The sequence below is a fragment of the Seriola aureovittata genome, chromosome 5 (assembly GCF_021018895.1).
Source record: "Seriola aureovittata isolate HTS-2021-v1 ecotype China chromosome 5, ASM2101889v1, whole genome shotgun sequence".
Taxonomy (NCBI): Eukaryota; Metazoa; Chordata; class Actinopteri; order Carangiformes; family Carangidae; genus Seriola; species Seriola aureovittata.
Window position 1 is genome coordinate 19,750,538 of NC_079368.1, and position 22,994 is coordinate 19,773,531.

Consider the following 22,994-nt stretch of genomic DNA (forward strand, 5'->3'; position numbering starts at 1 on the left):
TCTAATTGCATAATATTTTATTTATTTATTTTTAATAATTTTTACTCTTTGACTCCTTGGATTCTGCTCAACCCTGATCACACATCTTTTATTTTTGGATTTAGTCACTCACTTATCTTCCCAAATGTGCAACATACTTCACATTCATCATCTGTGCAGAAATGAGCAACTCTCCTAAAAGTTAGAATCAGTTTCTTTAGCCTCATGTGACGCCTCTGTAATCACCAGCTGGAGGTCACATCATGTCCTCTGTCCAGTTTTTGAATCCGGAGCTACAGTACATCACGTCTTCATACCCACTCTGAAAGAAAAAAAGATCAAAACGGCACATTCAAATGATTTCTCACTGTGTGTCCTGCCAAAAATCTGCTGATCACTCATGTCTAATGTGCACTGTTTTTTTTTATTGGCAGTGTGTGTAGGGCGTCCTGCTTTGGCGAATTTGTATCCTCAAGCCTTTTGGATGCAGCACAGATAGAGTCAGTGTGGGATCACACTGACCGAGAAGGTGTGGGCCGCTGGAGCAGAAGTTAAACTGCAAGTACTCTGAGTTTGACACTTTCTCTTGAGGCAAGAAGAATTTAAAATATGAATTAAAGAGATCAAATCAATGAAGAGAGATGACACCAGGCCAAGATGGTGTCGTCGGGGCTGAGGACACTGAGGTTGTGTTGTTGGGAGTTTAGGATTTTACATTCTACAATTACACACATATTTATGTTTATTTATTTAAAGGTGAATTGCAAGTTTATAAATCACAAACACCACAGCTTTCTCAGCTTTGGCCTGGGTTGTGTCTAAGGCAACGAGACTCCACACGGTGAGGAATTAGCCCAACAAGTAAGAAACCTGATTATGAGACTTTATAAAGATGGGAGAGCGTACAAGAGCATCAGTGGGCTACTGAACATGAGCTGAAAACACAGCTGCAGCAGAGGTTTAGGAGTTCTAGGTAGAGCCGTACTACCAATAACAGAAGGCGCAGCGGCTGGCCTTTTGAAAAATGATGCCACTGTGGAAATTGGTGTTTCAGTGAAAACCTCTATGGACGGCGTCAAAGAAGAAAACCATTGCTCACAAAACAGCACAAAATTGCAAGATTAAACTTTGCCAAAGAACAAGAATGAGCCTGATGAATGAATTGGTGGCTAGTCAACTATTTCCTAGCAGGATGGGGTTCTGTAGGAGGGTAATCTGGACCCAGGATATATTTCTAAAATCCAATATGGGCAATTTTGCATCATGCCATGTCTCCTATATTTGAAACTTTGCAGTGCACAACATGCAATTAGATATTTATCATGCAATGCAAGCCAAATGCTTTGCAGCCAACATGTTGCTATGGTGACCTGCTTCTTTAATATCCTTAGTTACGTTTTACGGTATTGTCTACAGAGCTATCTCCGCAGCCCAATGCACCCAGGCTGTTGCTGTGTTGTCTGAATTATGTCTTTCTAAAATTAACCGCAGGGTTAATGTGATGATTCTCTCTGTGATGATTCGTGGATGAAACTGTGAAACATGTCACCTCGTGCAGCTCGACTGCAGATAAACACACACATTCACTTTACACACTCGGCGGCACGTTTTGAAGGCACAAACCAGCTCTCTCATATTTGCCCCTATTTGGAGATACGCACCGTGCAGGAGGGAGGTGTGTTCGATCACGTTGCCGCGCTTTGCCGCTGCGCACTTCGTCCACCAGAGGGCGGCAGAGAGCAGGGACTCCGCTGCCGCTAAGCGCCGAGGCTGAATCCAAATCAAACGGACTGTCAAGTTAGAGGAACTTCGCAGTACTACACCGGAAAATGGGTGATGTATGGCCTTCAAAATATATTGCATGTTTGTCACTTTAAAAATGTATGTAAAAAAAAAATTAAATATATATTTGTCACATACTCATTTTTCTCAATATGTGTCCAATCAAATCAAAGTCCATAAGTTTATAAACATCTTTTAGCAATTTATTATTATTTTTTTAAATTATTATTTGATTTTTATTAATGTAATATTTTATATTTCATCTAACCAAGTTGAGGCTATTTGGTTACAGAAAACATGTTACTAAATTTGTCCCAGGTGGATAAAAGCTATGAAAGTTTTTTTTTTAAAAAAAGCTAAAAGACACAAACTATTCACACATACTATTATTGTGTGTCCCAGATTAAATGAAAAAGTTTGTTTGTGGTTTCAGGGGCTCCATTTCAATTTAGTTATTAATAATATCAATTCCACAACATCATTTATAGAGACTACAAGTTTTATAAAAAGAGTAGACGATAATCACGAACGCGATACAAAAAGCTGCGTTTTATTGTGAAAATCGCAGCAGGAAGTGGCTTCACTCAGGTCATATAGCTTGTTAACGGGTCGGTTGAGCGCGGTAGCTGTCAGATAGTGGAGAGACAGGCAGAGAGAGGACACCCACGCCGGGAGCTTCGTCTTTCTACACCTCACCCTCCGTCACTTTCAGCGCCTTGCTTGAAGGCATTTCACCGCTCCATCGGCCGTGAAGCTGCTGGGCGGACCCGTACTTTTTTAAACGCAAAATTAGCACAAAATAAACGACATTTTTCTTTTTTAATTTTCTTTCCGAGCTGAATAAGGAGAAGAGACAGGGGTAGAGACATGGCCACGACAACCTGTACGCGATTCACAGACGAATACCAGCTATACGAGGAGCTGGGGAAGTGAGTATCAGTGGTTGTTTTAATGTATTTGTATCGGTGTTGTGCTGCTTGTGTGTGTGTGTGTGTGTGTGTGTGTGTGTGTGTGTGTGTGTGTGTGTGTGTGTGTGTGTGTGTGTGTGTGTCTTATCTGTAGGAAGGCTGGGTTTCCATGCAGTGCAGAACTGAGCAGAGCGACTCTGCAGGCCAGCAGTGATGTGTGTGTGCACGCGCGTGTATGCATGTGTGTTTGTATGTGTGTGTGTGTGTGCGCGCGCGCGCGTTGATGGTGTGTGTGTTTGTTGCTTTTTCGGGATGACAGCTCTCAAAATACGCTGCTCCCTCTCTCTCTCTTTCTGCAAGTCCATGTCTCTCTCTCTCTAACTCAGAATATTGTGTCATGTTTGTTTTTCAGATCTTCAGCAAAAACCGAAGAAAAATACAAAAGTATTTGCGCTTATACGATGTGTTTCTGGTTCAAATACAGTCAGAAATGTCTTGTGGTGCAGCTATTTGAACCACAGATAAAAAAAAAAGTAAAAGACAAAAAAAAGAAGTATTTTTTATTCGGAGTATGTTTTTATAGAGGAGGGATTCATTAATCTTCAGATGAGGTGAATACTGTGGATGTGCATGAAAATTAAGTATTTTAATGGATGCACACGTGGCAGTTTCTGCGTGGTTATGATCAGTGTGAATTACTGTCATCTGCAAAGCTAGAGAACAAACTCATTACTGAGGTCTTAAAATTAAATTATACAATTTAATTTTCTTGTGTTTGTTTGTTGTTGTTTTTTTTTAATTCTCATTTGTCTTTGACCTCATTTTTTCTCTATAGCCTCCATTTAAAATTCTGAATTAAAGTCATGTGCATGTACACATTTTGTACAAATACAAAAAGTTTCACAACTTTATTGCACATTATGTGCTCTTTTGCAGCACAGTGGTGGCAGATAACACAAGATAAGACGCTCTGCACTGGCGCCAGAAAAAACAGTCCACCTCTGTTCAGAAAGCTGTATTAACAGTTCATGCACACATTTCTTTAGTTAGAGAAAAACCACTGACTCGAAAGAGACGCAGCTTCTCCCAAACAAGAACCATATCTGTCGTAATTTAAAGGACGATGTACAAATGCAACAACGAAATATGATTTTAACTATTAATTTTAGTTAAATAGCAATTCATATTATGAATATTAGCATCATTGTCTTTAAACATCTGTAATTACACCACTGCTGGTGTAGTGATGTAGGAGAGAGAAATGCCACAATATCATTAAATTAAACTCACCATGCGGACAAACTAAGTTCATGTTTGAGCCCTACACAAAATCTATAGGGTAATTATAGTGAGTTTACAGGTCACCAAAGTCACTCGGTCTCTATATTATTATTATTCTGTCACTGGGACAGGGCGGAGGAGTGAAGGGGGAAGGATTAAGAAATCACTCCTCATCAGGCGTACGTTGTTTACATCACTGCCGCAGAGTGTCATGCATCACGCCGGTGTTGTTTGATTATCATGCATATCACTGGTTACTTACTGATAGCTTGATTGGCCCCATGCCGTTTAGCCATCCACCACTGGGACGATAGGTGCAATCAGAACCACAGAAACGTTTTCAGTATAGTGTGCAGAACATGCTGTTTGTGAGTTTCGTGGAACAAAGGTTTGCAAAGTACAGTGGGGTCCAAAAGTCTGAGACCGGTTTCCTGTTGAAGTGAATGGGAAAGCGTTTTTTTTTTAGACCCCACTGTATATTAATCCTGTAAATTTAAGAACGATAAGCCAAACACTTTAAAAAAACAACAGTGCCTTATAAATAACTAATATGTTAGAGCCTGATTGTGGATCAATGAATAGCTGTGATGAAGATCATGTATTAAGCATTGAATATCTTTTGAGGCTTGTGTTTTCCTTCGCATTTTTTGTTTTCATCTGACTTCTGTCTGCTGTGTTTCCCAGAATGCCTACATTTTTCTCGCTTGATTTATTGTCGGGTCAAAGCTCTCAAAAGAAAACATTTTGTGCAAGCATTTACTAATTATGTTGTTTTAAAGTCTAGCGCTGCTAAACTGACAAAACTGGATATTGAATTAATAAATACATCTTGAGAAAATGAAGTTTTATTGGATTTATAGAAGAAATGCTTCACCAAAAGCCTATATTTTATATATATTCTTGATGTATAGAAGACAGTAACCGTGGTGAGCTTGGTAAAGGTTAACTAGTTGTAATCAACTGTGTTTGCTTGCAGTGGTTATGAGCAACAAACAGCTGACTGCCCCAGCAACAGAGCGAAGCTGTGTATTTAGCGTTATGTGGGCACACTGCGGAGAACATGCATTGTTTGCATAGCAGAGAGGTGATTTAGGCAGTAATGAATTGAGGAGTTTATATGAATGTTTTTTCATCTCAGAACTGGGTCACCATTTGAATTCACTGTAACTGTAGCTGTGAACCAGAGCTGTGAAAGTAAGAGAGCAAAGCTACACGTTCCTCAGAGACCTACAGGAGCTGAGTGTTTGAAACTCAAAACATTTGTTTTTGGTGGGATATTCCTTCAATCGGATATCTAAAAAAAAGGAAAAAAAAGCCCAATGTGATAGATCAGGTCGTGTTCGTCTGCCAAACTGGCTGCTACAGGAGACGCAGGGATCAGACTAATTTACAACCCTGCATCCCCGACATTCTCCTTACATCCCATAAGTAATAAATATTGTTAGCAGGGAAGGTTTTGCTTGCGTAACTCCAATATATCCCAAAGCCAGTGAGACTTCATACTCCAGTCTTGGTTTTTGATTAAAAAAAAAAAAAAAAAAACATTTGTGAAGAATGCAGCAGATCAGATGTGTGGGCCTCGCTGTGTTTAGATGCATCTTTAGCTTCAACACAATACTCTCCAGTCAAAAGTACGGGCTTTGAAGCTGTCTGTGCGAGGGAGACTAATCTGCACACCCGCGCTGCAAAATCTCTTTCATAGACCAGTCTCATTATTCACACAGTCTCATAAAGCTCGGAGGAAAGAGCGCAGGTGTGGATGGCGAGGCATCCTCATGATAACGCTCTCTGTAACTTTGTAATACTAATCCAACATCTGAGGAGAGCTAATCGTTGTCCCCTCGCTCTCCACCGGTGTCACTTTCTGAGCAGGGCTTGTGACATTTAATCATTGTGCCTTTTCTCTTTGTAGAATCATGTCTGCTTTAGTTTCCTACACACACCACAGGATGGGCTGAAATGTCCTTTGAAGCTCCAGATTTTACACTTTTCCTGTGTTTTATTTCAAGTGTTGATCCATAAGAAGATATATTTGTGACTTTAAGTACAAAATCCATCTCCAGTGTAGTTTTACATCTCCTCACTCAGGCTTCTCTCTGGACCTCTAGTAACAACAGGTCGGTGATCCAATCAGAAGAAAGAAGGCTCTGAGCCTCTCTTCTGATTGGCTGACTGTTTTCTGACAGATCAAATAACAATAAAGCAGATTTCAGGTAAACACTCAGAGAAACCGAATCCTGCAAGGCTGGATGGTGGGTCCGGGTGGGCGGGGCTTGGGGGCATGGCTGAGAGTGGTGACTACCTTGTTGTGACATCACAAAGTTACAGAAGTCCTGATGGCTCGTTTTAAGGCTCAGTTTCTGAATACAGGCTGTGTGTATTTCTCTGTTGACCGAGTCCTTTGATACTTTCACAGTATTAATGTAGAACCTAGACCTGATCAATAATCAAACAACACATGGAAATCTACCTTTATACAATATGGGACCTTTAAAAAGGAAAAGATTTAATATATTTTTATATGTAACCTTCCATATTTGCCACCTAAAATGTTCTTTGTATTTAGGCTTTGGTGTTCTGTGGCATCATCAGATATTAGTTTGAGAATGCATTTTTTTCATATCATAAATACAGTAATTAAAAATATCAGTTTATTTATTCTTATACTTAAATAATGCAGGTCTCAAAAATTAGATGCTCATTTGAATTGAATTATATGACACATATCCAGCAAACCATGCAGGAGTTTCATGTCTAGGAACAATATGAACATGTGAAGATGAATAATATGAACAGTCACACAGCCTTGAACGTCACAGTTAACACATTGGAAGGGCAGCTCTCAGAAGTCTGTCACACAGCTGCTATAAAGAAATCTGCAACAGCAAATAGATCTTCTAAAAGACATATTCTTTTCTTATATCACCCTGCGTGTCTCATTTAGACTGATTGAAGCTTAGGAGTATAAATTTTCACATCCTGCAGTACATAATTCCTCCACATCTCCGGCACCTTGTGAGGCTGTAACAGCACACCAGAGTTATCCGGTTACAAAACCCTTGACTGTTGAGGGCACTGATTTTCTTTTCAAAAATAATGCGGGGTCCGTTTAAATCTCCTGATGTTCACTTTCTGGGTGTCAGACCAAAACGCAATGATTCACGACCGCTTACCTTATTTAACTGCGTATGTGTGTTAAAGCATATTTAGCCCCGGCGATGAGACACTTACCTCACAGAGTGTGAACTTTCCAGGCACAGCTGTGGCGTTTGGTGTCAGTAACATATGCGTTTGTTTGTGTGCGTGTGGCTGGTGTCGCCCATGCAGTGCAGATACACGACTGTTGGTCAGTGAGTTTTTTTTTTTGCTTTTGGGGTCGTATTTCGCCGCAGCGCACGTGGTCGCTAAAGAAAAGCACTTTGCAAACATGTTGATTATTTGCCGCTAGATAAACCAGAGAAGACGTGACAGTGAGAGGGGACGAGGGGTTCATACTCACCTCTGCTTGTTATGGTTTTTGATGCTGAAACAGTATTGAAAGACCCTGTGAATTCTGCAGGAGGTTTGTGTCTCCACATAGACATCTCCCTGAGCGTCTGCTCATCTAAGTCTGCAGGGTCTCACAACTTTCACCTTTGACCCTGACCTTGTTGGTTGTCTGTAACTGTCTCAGTGTGAAGGCAGACCAGTGGCACCAGTCAACCTCCCACTGTCAACACTCGCAGCAAGACTGGGGGCAGATCTAGATGAAGCAGCTCTGATGCCAGGTTTGCTGTTGGTCTGCTGCCAGGGAGATATTGAGGTTTTTGTACAGTCGATCAATCAGACTTTATCGGTAAAGCACCTTCTGTACAGGTTAGTGGAATAATGATGATAAGACAGTTCAAATGTAAACATTAAAGCAATTTTAGACTAATAATAAAAAACAATTAATAAGCTTAATTAAAAAATAATGATAATTGGAATATAAATAAAATAAAACTAGATAAAATATATAAAAGACTGACAAATAAAATCATAAAAAACAAACCCGATTGTCGTCCTGCTTCATGGATTGGAAACATATCAGAAAAATAGGGTGATGCAAGACTATGAAGTGCTTTAAACACAGTGTAAAGAATTTAAAAGTCAGCATGAAGTATGGTGGAAATGTGACCTTTTTATGACCAAACACATCCAGATGTTCAGTGTTTTCTGCCACAATTTTAATTCAATTATGGGTTAAAATTTGTGGAGCCTCAAAGCAGCAACGGCAAAAATGGACCCTGGGAACACAGAGCAAAGTCTGGATGAAGCGATGCTTTGTTTTTGTGACTGGTGTGAGTGTTTGTGCGTCATGTCAGGGCTTTTCAAAGTATATGACCAATTCAACTAATGCTGCGTTTGTGTGTAAGAGCCCATTTTAGCGCTGTTGCTCACACGCCACACGTGTGTGCATGTTATTTAGAATATGCTGACTGTGTACGGGGAACCTCATGGGAGCCTGTTAAGCAGACAAATCCTGGCAGCGTAGTCTCCTAATGTGGCCAGTTACAGTTAAAATGTGAGCCTGGAAAAATGCTGCCATTGCAGAAAATTTTCTCAGCAAAAATCTTAGCCGTAGTTATTAAGCTAGCCAAGGACCCCCGCCACTCTTTCTGTGCCATTCATCAGGAAGATGCAGGTGTGCTGACGATACCTTTCCAATAAACAATGGTGAAAAATGGTGTGTGAGTCACAGAGTTGTCCACTTACAGCAATCCATTCATAGCAAGCTTAACAGATGTCTTCTCGTTGTTTTACAGGGGAGCCTTTTCAGTGGTACGCAGATGTGTTAAGCTGTGTACAGGACAGGAGTATGCCGCCAAAATAATCAACACCAAAAAGTTATCCGCAAGAGGTAAGCACAGACATATTTCTGGATTTTTCATCACTAATGCAACGTGCACCTGGTGGATTTGTAAAGCGGGGTCTCAAAGAAAAACACAATATCTGTATTTCTCTGTTGTGACTTAATAGAAGCTACTAAGGAGACAACGTGTAACTCTACAAGACAGTCTAATTTGTTCATAGTTTCTCTGTCCCAGTGGTCACGCCCCCATCTACAATGCAGATAATTATTTAAGAAGCATCTTACACCTTCTCAGATGGTGCTGCGCAGGATTTTATGAGACAACAGAACAGTTACAGAAGCTCGTCACATAAAAGTGGAAATGTTGACCTCAAAGAGGGAGCGCACTTTGAGTTTCATTTAGTGGAGCGATTACAGTGCACTGCAGCGTAGAGGGTGGGGCTGTCATGTCAACACAGTATCAGTATTTGATTTTTTTTTTTTAAATATCGCAGCTATCGTCAGCACTGGTTTATCATAAGACCCACAGTACAGGGTCCAGTACCGTCCAGAACACAATCAGCAAGAACATTTATAGAATTTCAAAGTACAGATTTGATAGATGTACAACCTGTATCACGTTAGGACCTGCAGAGGAAAATGGACATGATAAACGAATAAAGTAAAGTAACCAGTGTGTCATGAACATCTGGAGCTGAAACAGTTTGTAAATTAACAGTAAAATAATCTGCAACAGTTTTGACAATCAGTTATTATAAAAAAAAAAAAAATTTTTAAAAAATAAGCAATTTTAAAGTAAAAATGCCCCCAAAAAAAGTATATGTAGCAGCTTATCAAATCAAACAAAGCTCTTTGGTGATGTCAAATTGGACAAATTGGGGAAATTGTAGTTGGCATTTTAAACTTTTTTTCAGGACGTTACATAAACGATTGATTGAGAAAATAATTAACATTAACAGATGAATTAATGATGAAAAATGGAAGTCATTTGTTATAAATCCTTCTTTCCAGTTCATCATATTAAAGTCAGTAAAATGAAATGTTTAATCTCTCCCAAATTACGCAGTGGACAGATTTCGTCCTCTTGAGTACCACTCAAGCACTGCAGCAAAGGTTCCTCTCTATTGCTTTTCCTGGCATTTTGCCAATAAATGATTGTTTAATGGGGAGGGGAATATTGTAAAAGCATGAAGGCTCTTAGCTTTAAGTTGTTTAGCATCGATTGCTTTGAGAAGTTAAGCTCCTTCCACTGCCACGCCTTTAATAACGGGATGAAAGTGTCAGTTAGTGCTTCAAATGAAATATAATGTTTAACTATGTAATAATGAAATGTAATAATGTTTTAGTGTTCTTTTACTAAAGAAAAAAAAAGAAGATCTTTTAAGCACCTTAATTAGCGTCACGAGCGATGCAGCCAGTAACGGTTTAAGCCAAAGCCAAGGCTAAATGCCACGGCCATGAGGACCAATCCAGCACCAGAGTGTTCGCTGTGGCTCTTCACACCACCACTTGCCCCGTGTAAATCTCCTGCTGCCCCTGCAGCCCCGTAACTGGAGACCCGCTGCTGAGGCCCTGCCAGGTGGCACCACACTGACACTTGACTGTTACCCTGCCCTCACACACACACACACACACACACACACACACACACACACACACACACACACACACACACACACACATAAACGCTGCTTGTGTGTGAAAATGTTGAGTGTGGTGGAACAGGCATTTTAACAGGCATTAGCAGAGGGCATCAACCCAGAATGTCTGGTCATATCTGTTTGTCTCTCATGAGTGTTGCTCTCAATTAGAGGCACATGATTTGTCTGTATCACACACCTGTTTGTGTGCGGGAAATACTTTCTTACTGGATGATTATTATAATATCAGCACTGAATGTGGAACACAGCTGAGATGTTGCTCAGTTGGATAAAATGTTAGACCGTAATGTTCAGGTCGGAGGTAGAGCAGACGCCTGGAAACGGTGTAGTGTTAATAAATAAATTAGGTGATGTTGTAATGCACTTTTGGCATTGTGTTTCAGCAGACTATCTCCAGCTGCAGCAGACATTAGACAAAAATGAATTCTGCTACCTTCACATTTGTTTCAGAAAAAACAAATCTGCCTCTGTTTTTCAGTCATGTAGATGTCTGTTGAATATTTTTGTCATGTTCAGATTTCAAAATGCAAAAAGAACCCCTCCAACTGAAATCTCAATATCTGCCAAAATAATCGCAGTATGTTTTTTTTTTTTTTTTTTTTTTTTTTGCGTATCGTGCAGCCCTAGTTTAATATATACAGTATTTTGTCGGGATTTCAGAAAATGGTTAGTGGCTAATAAGGGGCTAAAGTCGGGCTACTTACATGTTCCAAATGACAGGTATCGTTTGAGTTTGTGGTCGTCTTTCGCCCTCGTGAAATGATCCCACACTTTGTATTTTGTCTCTGACATACCTGTATGTAATGACTGTAACAGACCGTCCTGTGTTCACAGGTAGTTTCGATATTTGAGGTAGTATGTCCCTTAAGAGTTGCCGTAACCCAGGAGTTGCTATTGGAGTCCTGCTTGATAGATAGATAGATAGATAGTGGGATCTTATATCAGAATTTTTCTTTATATCAAAACAAAGAAATAGAGTTAAAAAAAAGAAGAAACGAGACGGCAAACAAGCATTTATTAAACCTACTTTGTTATTTGAAGGCTGCGTCCTATTGTCTTTGGCAGCAGGTTTGTCACTCTGGTCGTATTTCGACTATGTCAGTGCAGTGAGCATCTTTTAATGAGATTAAACCCATCCTAGATTATCCTGCTGCTATTAGCAGGAGGTTAACACTTAATCCAAGTGAGTGGCTTAATGAGACCCAAAGCAACACACACACACGCACAATAAATAATTCACCCGTACGTTGTGCTATCGTTGGACCTATACATTTCACTCCAGCTGCTTTATCAGGGATTGCAGCTGCTTGCTTCTTTCCACCATATTTCAGAGGCACAGTTTAATCTCCCTGCTTCAACATTTGATAGGAGGACTGGATCTGACCTGACTTGGTGGTGCGGGAGGCTTGTGCTGCGCTCCTTACTAATGGATGAACCATGTTCTATGAAACAGCAGAGCCGGCAGAGCTGCTGCATACTACTCCTACTCCAGGTCCTATTTATAGCTCCATGACCTATCTGACATAGGCCGCTGCAGCCTGGGTTTGATGGCAGCCACGATGAACTTGCTGCACTTCACTTTAGAACGTGGGATTTAGTGGTTTAGGTCGTTTTGTTGTTGTAACATCTCTCAGACAGCAGGTAAGGTCGGTGAGCTCAGAGCCCTGGTCGCAGGAATTTAAGAGGAGCGTTTGTTTAGGGCCGGCAGATGGAGATGGTAGCCGAGAGGAGGGAGGGGTCATGTGAGAGAAGGCACCCCAGGCACTTGGCAGCTGAGGGCCATGCGCCTGTACGCCTACATGCCTTTAGCACGGGACTCTCATCTGACTCTCTCTCTCTCTCTTCTCCCTGACACACACACACACACACACACACACACACACACACACACACACACACACTCATACAGATATTCAGACAGCCGTAGCACAGGAGCTGAGGCTGTGATGCAGTCAGTCAACCGGACAGTGAATGTATTACAGACACAACGAGAAGAGACTAAGGATTTCTTCTTTATCGTGGTCTAAATACTTGAAGCCGTCATGATTCACTGAGTCAAAAGTCATGAAATACCGCTTGGTTACGCTGTTAAACACACAGGCATTTATGAGTTTGAATAAACGTAGTTGTAGTCTGGATACAGACGACTGCACATATTATAACATCTCAACACATAGCACAGCTTTCTCCTCCGTGTGCAACATCTTCCAACCAGCCCACCTCACCCCGTCCCCTTCAGGAGCCGCCAAACGGTTAACGCCAATCCAACACATGTCAACAGGAAATGTAGGGCAGGTCTGTTGGGCAAGGGGCTCCAGCCAATCACAGAGCTTGTTTATTGGCAGTGATCTCTGGACACGGGGATGCCAGAGGTTGCTCTATGGCCTTGTAATTTATCACGATAGAGAGCAGTTGCACTTGCGTGTGTATATGCAGGTGTGTGTGTGTGCGTGTGTGTGTGTGTGTGCGCGTACATGTGTGTGGTTGAGATTCACCTGCAATGCAGTAGCAGTGATCTGACCTGGTTTTGGACAACCAGGTTTGTGTCAAAGTCAAATAACCAGGACAGATGTAGTCGCCTCTGTCGAGTGCGCATTAAACCTTATTATAAAGCCTCATTATGAAATCAAATCACTTTAGCTGTTTTATTTAAAAGTAAGTTCGGATTTGTTAGTAAACCTTATTTTCTTTTACCACTGATACACAGTCTGCTTTTATGTGAAGGTTTCCAACAGTGTTTCACTTTTACATAAAGATTTCATGTTCATGTTTTGAGAGATGACTTGCTGCCTTCAAGGGGCTTAGAGGTTTTTGTGTTGCTTAACAGCAGGACTCGTGATGATTTAAACATGGCTGTCTCCTGACCTCCCTGACCACAGTGCAGTTTGTGCTCAGCGTTTCCCAGCTGGCGAGAGTCACGCTAATGTTGCGACGAGTCAAATGTTCTGAACAATGGTTATATCTGGATGTCTTTTTACATCTTCTCCCCTCTTGGGACGTCCGTCCTCACTGATGATGATTAACCCAAATTTATTCCTCTCCTCTCGTCTCTGTTCCTCCGGCACACACGGTAAATTCCCAGAGACTTTGCTGAACGCTGTCCTTGGCTTATCTCACTCAGAGAACGCTCAGTGCCTTTATGTTCTTCTCTGCCACCTCTCTCCTCCTGCTCGACCTCTTTTCTCCACTTCCTCTCTCGTTCCCCCCTCAGGACCAGTCCTCATCCTCCTTCCTTTCCCCGCCCTCCCCTCTCATTTCTTATTTACCCTGCTGCATCAGAGACGCTGGATTTGGTATCTGACCGACCGGCTGATTGACTGACTGACTGACTAAATGAATATTTGACTGGCTCTGAATCAGCCGGCATCACCACTGCGACATGGCCACAGTTGCTGACAGTGAACTAATTACCGTAAGCGAAACACCAAGGAGGTTATGTGTTGTGCGCTGCAAAAAAAAGAAAGAAAAACATTTTTTAAGATGTTTACTTCTCTTTTAAAAAGCTGACACGTATAATCATCTGTCACTGATGCAGTTTACGTTTTGTTAATTTAAAGATTACTACCAGAAGACATGTAAAAATTGTGCGTAGGTTTTAAATGCCTCACCAGCCCCCAACCCGTCCAACATTGTCTCCTAGGAATTATGTTATTATGCAATTATGCACTACATTAATTAACAGCAGCGGAGCCACCAGGAGGTGTTTGGTGGTTGGTGGGCGTACAAAATACGTGACTGTCACACCAAGGCAGCAACAGGGGCTGGAATATAAAGCCAGAACAGAAATGCCCAAAGCTGCAGTTCCTTGAATGGCCACTTGAGGCTGGTTCCACGTTAAAATGTCCAACTTACAGCAGAAATAATCATGTTTCACAGCCTGGTACAACAAACAGTTTGGTCTCTATAGCTAATTCCCTCATTCGTGAAAACTGCAGGGGAGGGGGTGGTTTATACAACTCACCTGTTTAAATTTTATTACGCTAACGTTCTACTTAATTGAAGGCGTGACCACTTTGAGTGACAGGTGGGCGAGCGTATGTTTGATGCCACATGCACCAAAGTCTTGGCTCCACAATCCCGTCTGTGGTTCGGTTTAGGCAACAACGGAGTTTTGGTTACAGTTAGGGATAATGTTAAATGTTAAATATAAACAAACATGTTGTGTCACCGTGAGCTTTTTCTGTATTAAACCAGACTACGATCTTTACCCTGTTTTAACCGAGTGCTGTGAGTTTCTTAACATAACCACAGAGAGTTAAATCATGCTGTAGTCACCACCAGTGGACGTTTTACTAATGTATTCAGTATCGATTCAAATTCAGTATCAATCGATCATTAACAACATATGCTCATTACGTGATCCTGTAATTGTTACATATCCTACAAAACACATTTGCTTTTGCCAGTCAGTTGTATATAAACATAATTTCTAGGAGACAGGGTTCGACCTTAATAAATAGCTAACACAAGGACGCATCTACTGACTCTGTTAGTTCATCCATCCATCCATCCATCCGTCCGTCCATCCATCCATCCATCCATCCATCCATCCATCCATCCATCCATCCGTCCGTCCATCCATCCATCCACTAACCCACTTTAACTCTCAGCATCTCCAAACCCCAGAGCAAACATTGACCGGCTGCTTAGCTGACTGTCTGTATTCGGAACTACAGCTTTGGGAACCTCAAAATAAGACTACGATACCCAAGACCATGCTTGAGGATTCATCCACAGCCGTCCACTGCCTAATCCCCAACTCTGCCCCTCACCCCTGTATGAATGTTCTGTCATCGGCAGGTCGTCTCTCTCACACGGTGTCTGGTTGAAGGTTTATCTGCCATTGATCCAGCCAGCCTGGTAAAGCTGGGATAAAGGACCTGAATATCGACGTTTCTTGTTACAGAGGAGGCCGTATATCTCATCTTCAGGCATATCCAGCTGTACTGTAAATCCCAAGACAAGTACTATGTGACCCATACCAGGTTTCCAATCCAATGCCTTGAGCTGAGACGAAGCTAGGAAGAAAAAAAAAAAAAAATATATATATATATATACACAGTATATATATGTTATTTGTAGTTTCCATTGAAGTAAGAAGAAATTAAAGGATGAAGACAGTCAATTCTTATTCTTATTCAATAAAAACAATTAATATAAAACCATTACATCTAGAAATATGACAATATTTCCACTTGAGCCTTTAGTCACACAGTCCTAGTAAGACGTGCGGATAAAACAAAGGCTCTGTCTGGCCATCTGGTAGACTGAGCTGAGAGGAACCATTGCTCTTACTCCGAGCCAATTCTGTACTTGCAGAGTAATGTCAGCAGATGCCACTGACAGAATGAAATGTGATGCTTGTGCTTATGACATGTTTTCCACCATTTGACATTGTAGTCTGATGTGTAACATATCTGGGAGTGTTCAGCACAAGTGGACAGTTGGAAATTTTCAAAACGCGGGGTAGGTCAGCCAGCCGGTCGGGCCGAGTTTAGGTGCGGTGAGATACCTCTTCCCCAATGATGAACACAGATGTTATTTAATTCATTTTCTGAACATGCTGATAAACGGCAAAGAGATGCGTCTATTTTATCCCAGGAGCATCTGAAATGTCGTTTTGTGACACACGAACACACAAACAAATGAAACCATAAACTCCTGCGAAACCAAAATGAATAATTGAAGAACAAGTGAATAAGAGTGAGGGGAAAAAAAAACAAACAAACAACAGTAACAGAAAGACAGCAACCCGGGCTTTGTGTGTATTCATCGCTCTTGCATTTTTCCTCCTTCCTTCCTCCTCTTCTGTCCCCTCTTCAACACTCCTCCAATCCTTTCTCCGCCTCCCTCCTCTCATCTTCTGAGACTGTAATCACTGGGCTTACACTTCACTGTCACTCCTCAATGCCAGTGTGAGCGTGCGCACATGTGTTGTGCCAGTGTATGTGTGCGCGCCTGCGTGTACTGTACGCACGTGTGTACAGTATGTGCGCGTTTGTTCGTTTTGGGTGTGGGTGAACACATGCATTTCACACATGTTTCTGTGCTTGCAGGCACGCACATACATGGTGGTCCACCCCCCAGCGTGTGTGCGTGCGTGTATGCGTGCGTGTGTGTGTGTGTGTGTGAGTGAGTGTGGGCTGAGATTGTTGCTTATTTGATAACCATTGAATCCAGGTTGGCTAGCATCTTTAAGCTGTTATATAAGCGCATATATATATATATATATATATATATATATATATATATATATATATATAAATATCTTTCTCAAAAAGACGTTAATAGGTTTGTATTCTGACTCGAATTAAATGTAAATATGTTGCTTCATAATCTGATATTTCCTGTTTAAAAAGGATATTGGAGATGAGTGATATCAGCAACAGGATGTTTTGTTTTGTTTTGTTGTTTGGCAGGTTTGAACGTTATCAGCTGTATTTTATTTTAGATGGGATCTTTACAGGACGTGTGCTTCGTGGTTAATGAAGACGGCAACAGTTACTAGTTTCCAGGCAGGAAATGAAATGACATTTTGAATTAGTTACAGAAAATTTTTTTTTAGCATAGGTTGAAAATTTATTTATTTATTTTATTTTTTTTTTCTTTTTGGAAACAAAATATATATATCTTATGTTTTTTGTACTCAGGAAGAAGATGATGCTGGGTTGTAAACATGGATGTAAACAATATTTACAAACATAAACAAAGTTTTTCGGAAAGTAAAAAAAAAAAAAAAAGTTTTATGAGGCAGGACATTTTGTCAGACCTCAAGGATAGACACAATCTGATTTGTTGAGTGTCTATACCGAAAGTGTTTCAGTCGTTCGTCTCACGTGCATCTATCAGACCAGATACGTTACCATATTAATCAGTTCCTCTACTACAGGCTGCCTAAAGGCTCGTGATTTACTCACTACTCACTCATGAGTTTGTAAACGTGGCCTGAAGTGTATTTTCCTGAATAAAACTGGGTCTGTGTTTGGGGAAATGTCATTATTTCTTTTGCTGTATATCGAACAACAATGACTACTGATTACTACTAATATGACGTCTCTACTGTAAGAAGCAGCTATAAAACTGGCAAACGTTTACACTGTTCCTTGCATTGTGTTGATTTCTGAAATGAACTGTTTTACCTTTTTAATCTGATAATCTATTCATCCATCAGGGAAGATGCTCGACGACACCAATGATCCTGTTATACCTGCAATGCTTTTTTTTACGCCCACTGGGTGGATCTACATACTGTACTTTGTTTGTCACTGTGTGTGTGTGTGTGTGTGTGTGTGTGTGTGTGTGTCATCTGAGCGGATTTTCATCAAACTTTATAAAATGACACGTCTTGCCACAGTATTTTGACATTTTCACGTTTAGCTCAATGGTCCAAAGTGGTTTGCCACATTATTAGGTTATAATGAAAAGGTGTATCTGCAGTTGGATTTTAAGAATAACTCCTCATTTTCTCTCTCTCTCTCTCTCTCTCTCTCTCTCTCTCTCCGTTGCTTCAGATCACCAGAAGCTGGAGCGAGAGGCTCGGATCTGTCGCCTGTTGAAACACCCCAACATCGGTGAGGATGTGTCTTTCTATTTTTGCTCCTCTTACCTCCAGCCTCAGTTTCACACACAGCTTGTTTTGATTTTGCATTTCCACAGCTTTTTATGAAGTGAGATCAGTTTGTTAGTGTATGAAATTTTTATCATATTATCATAGAAATGTAGTAGCAGCAATAGACGTCGCGTAATATACAAATTTAACTTAATATCCATCTATTTCGGTCGGTGAAGTCGACCCATTTGTTGCCAGAACCCCCTACCATACTGTAAATACACACTCAGTAAACACTCAGTTATTATGACTTCCTGTGGTTTCTACCCCACGCACACTCTCACTCCCCCCTTTCTTTATCCTCCTAGTTAAAATGCAGCTGTGTTATTCTGTGTTATTCAGAAATGGTGGAACCAAGGATGGATGCATTTTAAACCCACCATCAAATAGTTGATAGTTTCCAGCGATACAGAGACACGGGACTGTTAATAACACGCATTTAAAATAATGATAAATACACATTTATCTCTCAATCTGTTTATCTGTCTCTTCCAGTTCGTCTTCATGACAGTATATCGGAGGAGGGCTTCCACTACCTCCTGTTTGACTTGTAAGTCATCCTCCTCTCCCCTCCTCTCCTCTCCTCTCCTCTCCTCTCCCTTCCTCTCCTCTCCCCTCCTCTCCTCTCCTCTCCTCTCCTCTCTTCTCCTCTCCTCTCCTCTCCTCTCCTCTCCTCTCCTCTCCTCTCCTCTCCTCTCCTCTCCTCTCTTCTCCTCTCCTCTCCTCTCTCTCCTCTCCTCCTCCTCTCCTCTCCTCCTCCTCTCCTCCTCTCCTCTCTCCTTCCTCTCCTCTCCTCTCCTCTCCTCTCCTTCCTCTCCTCTCCTCTCCTCCTCTCCCCTCCTCTCCTCTCCCTCCTCTCTCTCCTCTCCTCTCCTCTCCCCTCCTCTCCTCTCCTCTCTCTCCTCTCCTCTCCTCTCCTCTCCTCTCCTCTCCTCCTCCTCTCCTCTCCTCTCCTCTCCTCTCCTCTCCTCTCCTCTCCTCTCCTCTCCTCCTCTCCTCCTCCCCTCCTCTCTCCTCTCCTCTCCTCTCCTCCTCCTCCTCTCCTCCTCCTCTCCTCCTCCTCTCCTCTCCTCTCCTCTCCTCTCCTCTCCTCTCCTCTCCCACCTACACCTCAATTCCCCACCCTTCCCTACATATACAGTTACATAACTCTCTCATATATTTGCCCCCTCCCCTCACAACCACCACCACCCACGCCCTCAAACATCTATCTCTCTGCAATTCCCTCTAGTTTCCATGGTAACGATTTGATGGGAAGCGGGAAGAAAGGGGTGAGGATAAGAAGGGTGGGGGGTGGGGGGGATAAGAAGGGTGGGTGGGGGGGGGGATAAGAAGGGTGGGGGGGGGTGCCACAGGAAACAAGTAACGAAGAAGGAATCCTTGCCTTGCAGCCTTTATACCCCACCCACCCCCACCTCCTCCTTCAAATCCAAAAACCCCAGTTTTAATAAATGTGTGTGTGTGTGTGTGTGTGTGTGTGTGTGTGTGTGTGTGTGTGTGTGTGTGTGTGTGTGTGCGTGCGTGCGTGCGCAGGGTGACCGGAGGTGAACTGTTTGAGGACATCGTAGCCAGAGAGTATTACAGCGAGGCCGACGCCAGGTAGGAGCGCAGGCTTCACTCCTGTATGTGCGACGGGGCTTCTCCTTGTCCTTAAATGGTCTGTGTCTTCTGTTGTGTTCTCCTGTCGGTTGTTCTTTATGTAGCTGTGCATGTTCTTCCTTTTCTCCTTCTTCTTCTTCTTCTCCTCTCCTCACTCTCCTCTTTTTACTTCTACACTCTGCCGTACATGGTCTTTTCTTTTCCCCTGTTCCTGCACCTCTCGTCCTTCCACTGCATATTTTCTTCTTCTTTGCTTATTTTTTCTTCCTCTGTTCTTTTCATGTTTGTTTTTCCTCTTCTGTCTTCTGTTGCTTTTTCTCATCTTTCCTGATAGCCGTTCTCCTAACTTCACCAACTGTACCTCCACTTTTCATCGACACACTACCTCAGTCACAACTCCTCTTCTTCACTGTTTCCCTTCCTCCTTCACATCAGTGCCACAATACTTCGCCTCTCACACTGACGCAGGAGTTACAGCTTAAGGTTTGACCTATATGGGTTTAAAAGACCAATCAGACTTTTTGAAAATCAGCTTTTCAAATCTGCAGAGTGTGGTGACAATAAAAATCCCAGTCTAAGTAAAACTGACATCGAATGGTTGTTAAGAGTCTTCGAGTAGGTGCCTAGTTCGAATTCAAAGTGCGGTGCATTTTAATAGATGGACAAGTGATTCCTGCAAGTGCTAAACAAGCTACTATAAACTTTGTATCTGGGGAAAAAAAAGGGTATTAAGTTGTGGAAACATAGTCACTAAAACAATATTGCATTATCGATACAGAATTTGTAACGGTATCAACAAACTCTTACCGGTCAAACCTTCTGTCAGTGTCTTTTAAATGAAATAATTTCACTCAAACAGTGATTGTTAAAAACAGGTGTGTAAGCAAAACAAAACCAATGGCCCTGCACACCTGTAGTGTTTGTATGTATGTGAACAGCCCCCCCTCCTTCTTCTCCTTCTTTTCTTCTCTTGATTTTCATTCAGCCCTCTCCTCTACTTTCTCTTTCACCCTCCCCCACCCCTCCCCACCGCCACCGCCACCACCACCACCACCACCACCACCACCACCACACACGTAGATTTATATCTCACTCCCACCACTCGTGCTGACTCATCGACACACACGGTTCACTTTGGCGGAAGAGGAAATGGAGTTGGGGGGGATGGTGGACAGACAGCAGGCTGAGAGAAGAGTGAGAGAGATACTTGGAAAAAAATGGCAGTTGTGATGTGGGTGTTCGTCCATTCAGCAGCAACATTAAAAGTTTAACTGAATCGTCTCGTGTTGTAGAAATTTGGCGGTAAACAGCTGTCTTCAGCCCTGGCTTCTATTCTGAAGCTGTTTGACTTGTGTGAACTCGAGTAATCTGAGCAACCAGTTTGCATTACATTTTAATCTAAAAAGTCTTAAATATCTGAAGAAAGAATGAAGTTATTGTTTGTCCAGATGTCTCAATGTGGTCATGAGAAAATCCAATTTTATGGAAAAACGTCAACTAACCACCGAGCCACTGTTTCCTTCAGTCAGTGCAATAAGCTCAATCACCAGTTAGAACAAACCCGATATGGCTTATTTTTGTCAGTGTTTACCTGGTATGTTGGGTGCCTGATTAGCTCATAGGATGGACTGGATGTAGATTAGTATTGATCCAGTTTCAACAAAATATTCAGGGAAATGTTAGTTTGACTGGAGGCCAGCCACTGCTGCTTCGCCTCGCAGCAGCAGCAGCAACGGGTGGCTGCGAGTCCCGCCTGTCACTCACAGTGAAAAGGTCATATCTCACAGTGTTGTGTAATCTGTTTTCTCTAATATAAACCTGCAAATCCTTCTAGAAAATATGAAAAAAATAATGTGTGTTTGATGGTATAAACAAAAACAAATTAAATTTGAAATGTAACAGTCCACTCTCATGACCTTTCTAACACAGTCGCAGGTACCGTCATGCCTCAATGCCTCACTGTTATTTAAAGTTTGTTGCTGCTCTCTGTTCCCTCACTAGGGTTTTTGTTGATGCTTCAAGCACTGAAAGAATTTGTGTAAAAGACAAATGCCAGATATACTCAAATTATTTCTGCACTTTATCATAAACAATGTAAATCAATGCAGATTTGATTGTAGACTTCCTCGTGTGGGAAATCTCCTCCCATACAAAGCTTCAGTTTGATGCAGCTCATTTTGAGTGATAGTTTCATATTTGTAATCTGCATTAAATGTCAAAATATGTGGTTACATATAGAAAAAAATCCCCTTTCCATGCCGACAGCATATCTGAGGCAGCCAGAGAGAGATGCATAATATAGAAATCTGACTTCCAGTCACAGAATTTCCTTTCTGATGGATGACTCAAGCTGTTTAAGAAATAAACTGGCAGCGCTGCATCCTACAGCATAGCAGAAGGAAACGCATTTACACACACACACACATGTAAACCAAATGAATAGGTGTGCTGCTCCTTCAAAGAAAGCGAGAGAGAGAGAGAGAGGGAGTGAGTGTGTGTGTGTGTGTGTCTCAGTTATATCAGTTGCAGCTCTGTTGTGCTGTTTACTTGTCATAAAACTTCATTTAAAAAGTGATAACTGTCTCTAGTTCAATATAATGTGTTGACATATGTTGAGGTTTTCACCGGTCTTATTTATTATTATTTGAAACACGATGGTGTTTAATATTAAAGCTCTGCCATTAATCTTCAGAGACTTTTTGCTTCCCTGCACCTTGGAGGATAAACTTTCAGCTGTCTCTTTGTTAGTCACTTAAATCATTAGTGATGTTTTTAAAAAACAATCGGCTGGCTTATTCTGCTGTCGCTTGCATCAATTTTGCGAATGATTGAGCTGTTCATTTTGCCCGTTCATCTGCAGGGCACTAAGCAGGACAGTTGTGTTGTCGGAAGGAGGTTTGTCTGCCAGCAACTTTCTCTTCATGTCCGATGCAGAGAAGCTTCTGTTTTGGCTTTGGTCCAGTAACAAAAAACTAAAGTGACGCAAAAGATGTGAATGTTTCATCAACTGCTCAGTGTATCCAGCCTGTTACTGGTTTTGTTTTATGTTTGCTAAATGCAGAGTGTTATTTATTTATTTTATTTTTATTTTTTTGAGAACTGTACTCAAGAACTTGTACACCTGTCTGACCTTGGGAGTGAAGACAATTTGTATGGTGTGGTGTGGTGTGGTGTGGTGTGTGTGTGTGTGTGTGTGTGTGTGTGTGTGTGTGTGTGTGTGTGTGTGTGTGTGTGTGTGTGTGTGTGTGTGTGTGTGTCGGCTGCCATGTACCTTCTGGATGTTGCAGTACTAATAACTGCTTAATCTAAACCCCCTAGTGATTGCTGCTTTTCCCACCCATCTT

At 41.7% G+C, this 22,994-nt stretch overlaps 1 protein-coding gene across 22 annotated transcripts in view; it reads left to right on the top strand.

The window, feature by feature from the left end:
* Positions 1-2,379: 2,379 nt before the first annotated feature.
* Positions 2,380-22,994, top strand: part of camk2b1 (calcium/calmodulin-dependent protein kinase (CaM kinase) II beta 1) — a 75,396-nt gene continuing 54,781 nt past the window's right edge. For 11 of the 22 annotated variants that reach the window (XM_056376799.1, XM_056376814.1, XM_056376819.1 and 8 more), the window contains exons 1-5: positions 2,381-2,690; positions 8,735-8,829; positions 17,954-18,013; positions 18,547-18,601; positions 19,585-19,650. In XM_056376799.1, coding sequence (XP_056232774.1) covers positions 2,629-2,690; positions 8,735-8,829; positions 17,954-18,013; positions 18,547-18,601; positions 19,585-19,650 — 338 coding nt within the window. In that variant the 5' untranslated portion in view covers positions 2,381-2,628. Of the gene's footprint in view, positions 2,691-8,734; positions 8,830-17,953; positions 18,014-18,546; positions 18,602-19,584; positions 19,651-22,994 lie in introns of all 22 variants that reach the window. The other 11 variants (XM_056376820.1, XM_056376812.1, XM_056376809.1 and 8 more) reach the window with 3 other exon arrangements.